Here is an 11018-nt window from a genome sequence, read left to right on the forward strand (position 1 = left end):
TTGTACTTGATCCCCTATTGAGTTTATTTAATTTTTACAATATTCTTTGTTGATTTAAAATCTGGTAACAGAAAGATCCTGTATCCACAAAATCCCAGGTATGGAGCATTCTGTATAACAGGTACCATACCTGTAACATAATTCATGTACGAATTGGCTAATTTTTTTAATGCAGATGCAGAGAAGATAATGCTGGTATCACCATGTCCTTTTTTCCCCAAGATTTATTTTTTCTGGAAACCCCAGCATTTCTTCATTCTTGTGCTCTACTGGAGCATTCAGCCGTGTTGTATGATTCTTAAATACCGGTATATGGAAAGTTGTGGCAACATAAGCAATACTATGGTTGTCATGGGTAAACTTGGTCTAAAAATACAGATAAAACCACCTTTAACCAGAAAGGAGTATTTTTATTTTATGTCATATACTGTGATCTCAAATCCCTTTTTGTATAACTCGTTCATCTGCATGCATCATGGGCAGACCACATTAATAATTCCTGTAATTACTGCCTATTCCAAGAAGAATAGACATATTTTCCAAAGACACACAGGCAGCATATTGGGCTCCTAATAAAACTGACCACAATGTGTGTGATAAGGACCTTAGCCTATAAGCTCTACTGGGGCAGGAATTTATGTGAATCACATAGAATACCTTGGAGCTAAATAAGTAAAAGGTAATAAAATTGGTGCTTTATAAAAAAAGAGATACTAATATTAACACAAAAAATACGGCAACAGAGTTATGAAACAAAATTGTACACTAAAACCCCATTATATCAATTTCGATATGTAAAATATATATGAAGCAACTAATGAAAACATCGCCAGCAAAATAAAGAAACAGACATAAAGAATGCCTCAGAAGTTAAAACACAATATATTATTCAGTACTTTATCTGGTTAAATCAATGATTTATTTTACAATGATTATAATAAATATTTTTTATAATATACAGCATAACTCTACATAAATGAAACGGTGCTTTTGCACAGTGATAAATAATAGACGTGTCACTGGTTCTATGCATTATTTGTAGCTCTCTACTGAGATAAACACAAGAAGCTGCACAAAAGGAACTAAGGAAATTTGTTTAGAAATGTCTTCAGTCTTCCTTGTTATTGTCATATCAGTAATGTGGCCAAACTATAACACACCCTGAAAGGAAACAGCTCTGCATTGCTGGGCAATCTTCACACACAGTATTTCCAAAAGCACGCTGTAGAAAAACAAAAACACACATGATAAGACAAGTAACTAGGCACAATAATTTTTCAGAAAACAGGCTAGCAGGAGTTATAGCTTTCATTCACTCTGCTGCATGCTACTGTATGCACACATCTATAGGAAATAATACTGTTAGCCCTATTGGCAATGCATTAACCACTTTTGATTAGCATATAAAGCATATCGCCATAAACTGATCACAAACCATGACCTTCTTCTAAATAGGTGCAAAGTATCACCTAGCAAGACACTGCTTAGGATATGAAAAGGCTCCCCACAGCCTTTGTTTCACAATCTGAAATTCAAGCAGTGAATGGTACGTATGGACATGAGGACAATTATCATGTCCATTTTCAGCTCTGCTATAACACCCTCCTTTATGCCTAAGCCTAAAGTAAAATGGGAACCAAAACCATGACCTTTACAGATATCTCTGACTCTCTCTTCACAGGTGTGAACCTTTACGTATGGTGAAGGCCAGGGTGTAGAGCAACAATATCTATCAGTTTGAGATACCAATAATAATGATCATTTAACCATAAACAGACTTATTGAACTAGACCACAAAGGAGTGTAATGAGATATCACAGAGATTTGCAGGATAGCAGAATAAGATGGTAGTTAGAGATACTCACATAATACAGTATTGGCCTGTATACATGCCACAGGACAATCAATGAGAGCAGAGCAGCTGACTTGAAGGTCAGTCCCAGCTTTCAGGACCTGGCTTAAATGGTACCTAAACGTATTCTATACTTCTGGGCTGCAGTGTAACCAGGAACCTAGTCCCACTATTCCTCCTCAGTGGAGCTTTGGGCTGCTTGACTAAATCTATCTGTTACTCCTAGAGCGGCCTATTAAAGTGTTATACTATAACCTAATAGGTCTGACCAACCAAAGTTTCATAAGACCCTTCCTGCTCAGGTAAGGGTTAATACAAAATGAACCCAGAACACATATGTGCTTAGCTTAAATGTTTTAACATATTGCCACCTTGTGGCTAAACTGTAAAGGTTATACTTTGACCCAGCAGGGGGAACTTATTTCCCTTCTATGGCTAAAGACTCTCCTTAGATATGTAAACATATAATGAGGCCCACACAGCTGCCCATACCTTAGGGTACTATCATCTTAAAGGGGAGGCTATTTACCAGTCCCCTACACCTATATCGGGATGCATCAATATACAAAATATTTTATCTATTAAAAAAACATGGGAAGCATTAAATTGTCCATTACTAATTTTGTCTTAGATATTATGATACTGTTGCTATGATATAAATTGTTCAGAATAATTTTCTCCGAATGGCTCTTAATTTGCATATCCTTGCAAAAATCTGGATTCCAGGGTAATAATTCAAAAATCCAAAACACACATCAAAAATATTATAATGATTATTGATTAATAACGCCCAAAGTATCGTCAGTCTATTCACATGTATACACTATGTCAGATACCTTTGCTGGATTTAGAGGCATGAATACAAAAGGAACAAAAGACAAACTAACTGCTATGTGAATCACTGACAATGTGACCCAACAATCAGAGGCAGTTTAAATGCCCAATATAGATGCTAAAGAGAAAATCTGTGAGATATCTAACTTAGTTGAACCAATCTCACAAACATTTCACTTATTACAATATTGTTAACATGGTACTGAATTACAAAATGCATAATATTGCATCATGTGGTAGGAATGTGCACAGCTGTTAGGTAAGTACTAAAACCAATGGCACAATGATGTCATTGGCTGTTAAAAGTCTCCTCTTTACTCAACCAAATGGGGAGGCAAAATGTTGGACTTTTACACAGGCCAGCAGGCTGCTGACCAAAGACATAGTCACTAGATACTAGTCAGCATTGTGAATGTAAGCCCTAAGAAGCTTACCTGCCTGAACAGGTACAATGTGCTTCTGCATAGTGATTATTTCTACTAAACAGTTAAAACTAGGACATTCTGGTCAACTATCCCTCTATGGATAATCAAAGAAAAGCCAATATTTGCTTTTTATCATGTCCCTTGTAATTTATAGGGTTACCATATGCTATTCTGAGTATGTATACAATATGAAATGTGTACCTAACCATTTAATGGCAGTAGATATTTAATTGTCTACTGACGAGTTTTTATTGATTAAAAAAACCCTTGTTAATTATGCCTAATGGAATAATACAAAGGGATATCAACTTCAAAAAAATCAATCATTTTATGGGTTTTATTTACAGTATGTTTATTTGACTTCTAAATCATTTCATTGTTTTAGTGGAAAATAACTAGCAAAGCAACAAATAAGTGCAAGAACTATAATCTGGTGAAAATAAAGGATTAATATGGGTGCTTTTTGTAGTTGGTAAAGGTCCTTGAAAAACAAATGTAAATATCCAGTACCATATTGGTAAAGGCATAAAACAAAATGACTGCAGCGGACAGACAACCTATGGGATTTCTCTAATAACGTAATAATATTTTGATTGTCGCTTATTTTTTATGCCTAGTGTTCTTAGGCTACTATTTAAGTACAGGGCCAGTCTACTAACTTTTTCTGTTTTCATTGAAACCTCAAATTCCCCTATTTTAGAAACACCAATAACATAACTGCAATTATTTTAATAACCTGAAAGAATGGATAAATATTCAAACATGTAATTTTGGGTGATACATCTGATTCTCTTTAAAGGTTTGTTTGTTCTGGTTCAGTAGGTTAAAGAATTAACATAAAGTGGTACAAATAAAATAAAAATAAAGAATACATTTCCCCAAGTACTAACACTAGTGTATACATTAATGTCATTAGTACAGTATAATATAATTCATGTAAAGCCAGAGTTGTGCCGAAGTATTAAAAGAGTTTACTCATCAGTTGGGTAAATTTTTCCATTTCTGAATGAAGTAGGTATTCACCTCGTTTGTTAGGGTGCGAGGATGCCATCCCTTCCACGGCATATGTTACATCAGAAGCCTTCCCTTCCAAGAGCTGCTCCTTCAGTTTCTCCAGCTATATCAAATAAACATTGATTTAGTTCCCTGGCTGCATTGGAAGGAAATGGGATTAATATATGTTTCCTCAGAGGTATGTTCTTTGCATTTTACTTAAAAATGTCTGATCAGTATCAAGTATTTTGAGCGATGCTATCATTAAGTCAAAATATAGAAATGCTCGTGTTACTTTCCGGTGGAAAATCTAAAGTAATAGATTTTATAGTGTAAATATGTCATTCTGTTGCTCACATCATATTCTTAGTGAATATAAATTAAAGTCACACTCTTCTTTCAGGGGGCACCTATAAAATGAATTATCAGTTGGTAATGGAACTTCAGTCTTCCAGTGGTACATCAAATGGACTTTAGTGGGACTTTGGCTTCTGCTTCCACAAATACGAACGCATTATGCAAATTATACTCAACTATTCATAATGGTTTTGAAAGCTTTTCTTCACATTGAAACAAGGGATCATGTATACATGCATCTAGAACTCCTGCATCTGTTGCTTATGAACGAAGCAAGGTTTTCATGGCAGTTTTGTTACTATAGGGGATAGTTGCATTAATATTACGGTATAAATTCATAAATATATGTATAAGCTAGACAATAATACAACAATTTAGATAAGAGGGCAATATAGTATATATAACACTTTCAATAACTCGCTTAAAGTTGTGTTAGGCTCTAATACTTGCTGTATGCACTGATTTCCTAGAGATCAGGTCAGCCCTATTGTGGCCCTCAGTATACTGCTGTAGGTTATATTTGCCTGCTATACATATAGTCTAAACTCTATGTAATAAGCAAGACTACCACCAATACAATATTAGAAAATCAAGAAGGAGAAAAACTAATCACTAGGCATGTTATAATAATATACAAGTATGGGATCCGTTATACAGACACCTGTTATACAGAAAGCTCCAAATTATGAGAAGGCAATCTCCCATAAACTCCACGTTAATCAAATAATTCAGATTTTTAAAATTGATTTATTTTTTCTCTAAACAGGTATAGGACCTATTATCCAGTACCTTGTAATTGGTCCCAACAAAGATATAATACATTTGTATTAGAGGCAAAACAATTCTATTGGATTGACTTAATGTTTAAATTAATTTTAAAGAGACAATGTATGGAGATCAAAAATAAAATAAATTCCATGGTTAGCTGTCAGAAAGGCCACCTTCCATGGATAAATTGTGGTAATAGAGTTCTGTATGACAGGGCCCTACCTGAAGTTTATGCTTCCCATTTGCAATGAAGAGAGCTGGATATGTCACTAATCTCAACTTCATTGCAGGCTCCATGACCTAGTTCTACTAGGTTGGGATTTAAAATATGGCAGAAGTAGAGACTAATAAAATCAAGAGAACCAAACGAAAATCCTCCTCCCATTCCCATACTAATAATATAAACTAGCTCCAGTTCTGTAATTTGCAAGTTCCATGATTATTTTAATCAGTTTTCAGATGTATATGTTAATTTTTAAAGGTAAATCAGTCGTTCACATATGACTGTGCCATAACTAGACATTCCTAGGACCTACTTATACCATTGCTTAGCATTTAGCACAGCTGTCCACCATTAAACTTGATTTAACTTCTTTGCCAAACAATAGAGGAGAAGTCTGAGGCTTCATCAATGTTACATTTACAATTTGGTTTTAATTAACTGTAATGAGCACAGATGTATGACTATAGAGAGCACTTTGTAAAAATATAAATTCCACCACTTGTACGTTATTACTGAAATGTGAAGTTTTGAGATGATTTTATTACCTGTTCCAGTTGCTCCAATTTGCTTTCAAGCTCCAGTTCTACAAGAGAAAAAATCTATTGAAAAATGGGTGATTTCATCTAGCTCTTATTAGTAGCTTTGCAGGCCAGTAAGTTTAAAACTTTGGATGCTGTCCTCCATCACTGCATTTCTTTTGTAAGAACAACTGCTTTGTAATGGTGTTTTAGAGACCAGTATTGGTGTTCACAGAAGTGCAGTTCATTTTTTTAACATTGAATCAATAAGGATTTAAAAAAGGAAGCCAATCACAGAGGACTCTGTACAGAGGAAAATGGTTTGCTACCTGAAAAATGCAAGAATTTTTAAACAGAACCTCTCTGGTTTTTACTAATATCAGAGAGACAGTGCATATATTCACAGCTTTTCATATTTTTGACTTTCAGATATTTTTCCTTCATGATTCATTGTGGAATCCATAAAAATGAAGCTTTTTTTGCCTGGCTCTTACTTCTTGAATCACTTGCCATCATTTTAAAATTTGCAAACATAAGAGTCACTATTTGTCTACCTAACTGGGCCATACAAACAATTTAATTATAACTGGCCACAAATTCATAAGGTACTGAGTGCCGATAATGTTTCTTATATTTAACCACCCAAGTATGATATAATCCTGTTGACTAATATGTCCAGTCTTGTTATTTCTACTCACTACTACTCAGCATCTCTCTCTCACACAAAGCTAAAAACAACCTTCGCTTATCTGTTCTTGTCTTTCTTTGTCTCTTTCTTTTGTCTCTCTTGTAATCCAAAACAACACTTGAATATAAACTATGGGCGTCTTACAAATAGCTTGAAATTTTACATATTTGAATGTATCTTCTTGCAAGCAGGGTGCTCATCCAGTAGTCTCCTAACAACATGCTCTCCTTTTCCTTCTAATTTGCTACATACAGTATGTTGCAGGTGGGTGGAGATGCTAGAAATATAAGGAATTAGCATGCAGTACACAGTCCACAGCATAGTAAGCATATGAAAAACACACACAGCATTAAAGCACAGATGAAAGTATGAATACCCTTCAGTCTGACACCTAAGCCAGTAGTAATGTCAAACATGCTGTCACTCCACAGGGCATATGAAGCGAGAAGCCCAAATTATACCTAGCGACTAGGGATGTCGCGGACTGTTCTGCGGCGAACTTGTTCGCGCGAACATCGGCTGTTCGCGTCCGCCGCAAGTTCGCGAACGTCGCGCGACATTCGCCAATAGGCGTTCGCGTCAAAATCGTTCGACCATTCGACCATTCGATCGCTAAAATCGAACGATTTTCGTTCGATTCGAACGAAAATCGTTCGATCGAACGATTAAAATCCTTCGATCGTTCGAATCGAACGATTTTCGGATGTTCGAAGTTCGCGAACTGTTCGCGAACTGTTCGCATTTTTTGCCGGCGTTCGCGAACACATTATCGGCGGTTCGCTACATCCCTAGTAGCGACATTATACCAAATAAACCACTTTGCTGAACAAAACAAATTGTGCTGCCTGCAACAGTTTTTTTATATAAATAATGCAGATTTTCAAGAGAATTCAAGTCAAAATTTTGTATTCTTTTAATTGCATTGTGTTTTGTTCTTACCAAAAGATGATGGTCGCCTTAAGGGAAGGTGTTTATTGAGGAGGAATGTTAACAGCATGTTCTGGTGACTGGAATCCTCTTTTTCTGGAAACAGTTCGTTATCTAGAAACATTTATATAATTACCATAATGATTTACTGGAACACGTATTGATGAAATATATAGAGAGTACAATGGAGGTTCGTTTAAATATAGGACACTGATTCAGTGTATGATATGATGTCCCTTTGAACACCAGCCCGAAAAGTGACCGCATTTGTGAATAAATGCCTTTATACAGGAAATAAAAGGGAGATTTCTCTCTTGATGGATAACTGCCGACCTATTTAGAGCATCTTGCTTCAGTATTTAGGCTATTGTATGTTGCATTTTAGTAAGAGAATTAGGGGCACATTTACTAAGCTCGAGTGAAGGATTCGAAGTTAAAAAACTTCGAATTTTGAAGGTTTTTTTTTGGGTACTTCGACCATCGAATAGGCTACTTCGACCTTCGACTACGACTTTGATTCAAACTAAAAATCGTTCGACTATTCGACCATTCGATAGTAGAAGTACTGTCTCTTTAAAAAAAACTTACATACTTTGCCACTTTAAACCTACAGAGCTACAATTTTAGCCTATGGGGACCTTCCCCATTACTTTTCTAAGCTATTTCTGATCGAAGGGAAATCGTTTGATCGATGGATTAAAATTCTTCGAATCGTTCGATTCAAAGGATTTAATCATTCGATTGAACGATTTTTCCTTCGATCGAAGTATTTGCGGTAAATCCTTTGACTTCAATATTCAAAGTTGAAGGATTTTATTTTGACGGTCGAATATTGATGGTTAATTAACCCTCGATATTCGAACCTTAGTAAATGTGCCCCTAAGTGTATAAACAGTTAATTGCAGTAATTTAGATATAAAATTGATCAAAAAAGAACAAAAACGGTCTTAAATACTTAGCACAGGTGTGGGATGCCTTATATGGAAAACCAATATCCAGAAACTTCCAAATTATTGGAAGGCCATCTCCAGCAGATTCAATTTTAATAAGATAATTTTAAAAAGGATTTCCTTTTCTTTGTAATAATAAAACAGTACCTTGTACTTAATCCAAACTAATCTGAGTGAATCCATATTGGTGGCAAAACAATCCTATTGAGTTTATTTAGTGTTTAAATGTTTTCAATAAACCTAAATTGTTGTGACCCAAATTATGGGAAAAACCCAGTCCCCAAGCATTCCAAATAATAGATCCTAGACACTTATGGAATCCTTTACCTTGAAACCCATTATTCAGAAAGCTCCAAATTACAGGAAGGCCATATCCATAGACTGTATTTTAGTCAAATAATTACATTTTTAGTTAAATGATTTCCTTTTTCATTGTAATAATAAAACGGTACATTGCAGCTAAGATATAAAGTCCAGCTAAAATATAATTAATCCTGATTTTTTTGTAGACTTAAGGTATGGAGATCCAAATTATGGAAAGATTCTTTATCTTGAAAACCCAGGTCCCAGGCATTCTGGAAAATAGGTTCCAAACCTGTGCCTGTACATAAACACACAGACTGCCAATCCATTTTGCATTTGCTCAGTGAAATAAGATATGAATTTGCATAATGTACACAAGGAAACTAGATCTGTAGATGCAAAGTTCTCCGCCTGTTAGTGTAAAGCATTAATGCTATGGAGTGCTGTGTCAGTAATGAAAATCTCTTAAAGCACAAAAGGTTAACACAGCTAAGTAAGATGGTTTTCTGTAACTTTGCACTTTTTTACTTCTAAAAGCTCAATATATTGGGTCTGAGAAAATCTAATTGAGTGGTCTGTTGTAGGTTCTTTACAAAATGTTCTATAAAATACAGAAAAAACCCAATTTACTTGCATAACAAGAAATATGTCTGAGAAGTTTAACAGATGCCTCATCATGTCCCACGTTGCACTCCATTTCAGTTAGATGTCACAGTAAATATTGCTACGTTTGTTTGTTTAACAAATATGACGTTTTATAGTTTTAAGGAATTGGATTAACCCTAAAATAAACCGTCCACTTACATTATTACATTTTTAATTTCATGCAGAGGTTTAGGCATTTAAAAGGAATCTGAATATGTCCCCATAGGGGTATATATTTAATTTTCTCATTGACATATTTCTATGGATCAGTACCTCGATCAATCTACTTCAACATATTTTAGAGACAATTGATTAAATCATATTTAACACTGTATTTTATCAAATAAACAGAATTCTGTTAACATGTTTAAATGTTGTGCGGGTCTCTACGCTGTGTACCTACACACGTTTGCTAATTCACAATTTGTAATGTATTATTCTGTTGCATTGCTATTGCATGACCCTGCTGTCAATTCCCTCCATTTCTAAGACCTTCTTAAATTAAAGTTTTCACGTCTAGATATGCACAGAGCACCACAACTGACTAAAAATTATCGCCATAGCAGTGATACATGATGCCAGGTCAATTTACAAAAAAACTGGTACAGAAACAATAAGGTTATCAGAAATATATTGATGCATTGTGCTGGAACTTACCCTGTAATAAATAAGGTTTGGTTTGCGCAGAGTGCATAGAAATCATAACAAGAAAAGTTAGCGTCCCAAGGCACAGATGAATAGACGTGACTTTATCCATTTTATTGGCTCTTCAGCTGATGCAGCAGTATGGAAAATTGAGGCTTTAACTGCACATCTTCTTCAGTGGAGCTCACTTTTAAATGGTTACAGGAGTCACAGTTGTGTCATTCACCAAAATCTTCCAATGAAAATCATTCATCATGTCAACGTTATTCATTTCTTGGAAAACTGACAAATGGACTGAGTGAAGTCCTGACGTCAACCTAGGACAATCTATCTTGAATATTACCAATAAAATGAATGCAGCAGTACACGTGACCATACAATACAAAGGATAGATTGGTAGTAATTTATTGCATCAGTATATTTCCTGCTCTTATTTTAATTAGCAAGAGATCTTTGCAATCTATTCAAAAATGAAGGTCTACAAAATGCTAATTGGATTAGGCTCAGGGTCCCAGATCTTTAAAATGCCTTCAGACGCTCATAGCTCGTTGCTGCAGAATTAGATTGGTGAGGAAAATGATGAAATGGGGAGTGGAGAAAGACTGAAGGCAAATATGAAATTCATCAAACAGACAGAGCAGGTCTTCAGAGGTGTCACAAGAAGTTGTAATACATTGTGCTGCTCAGGAGTACACAGGCAGAAATTGACCAGTGGTTTGATTAACTTTAGATGAATGGTTGTCCTTTGTCACTGATGGCCTCAGGTGTGAACATCTCTCCCTTTGATTTTTTTTAAACCTATCCATCAATGTCACATTTCTCATTTTCTCTGCCAATATTACTAATCTAAAGGAAGATAACACAATCTTTAGACATTCTTTTGTCTGGAA

At 35.2% G+C, this 11018-nt stretch overlaps 1 protein-coding gene across 1 annotated transcript; it reads right to left on the minus strand.

Annotated features, from left to right (window-relative positions):
• Positions 1-913: 913 nt before the first annotated feature.
• uts2b.L (urotensin 2B L homeolog) lies at positions 914-10700 on the minus strand. Its single transcript, NM_001280582.2, has 5 exons — positions 10141-10700; positions 7598-7699; positions 5998-6035; positions 4135-4228; positions 914-1222 (listed from the first exon to the last, which is right to left on the minus strand). Exons 1-5 carry the CDS (start codon positions 10238-10240, stop codon positions 1197-1199), a joined length of 360 nt encoding a protein of 119 aa, NP_001267511.1. The 5' UTR covers positions 10241-10700; the 3' UTR covers positions 914-1196.
• Between the last annotated feature and the right edge of the window lie 318 nt (positions 10701-11018).

This window comes from Xenopus laevis, chromosome 5L (genome assembly GCF_017654675.1).
Source record: "Xenopus laevis strain J_2021 chromosome 5L, Xenopus_laevis_v10.1, whole genome shotgun sequence".
Lineage (NCBI taxonomy): Eukaryota > Metazoa > Chordata > Amphibia > Anura > Pipidae > Xenopus > Xenopus laevis.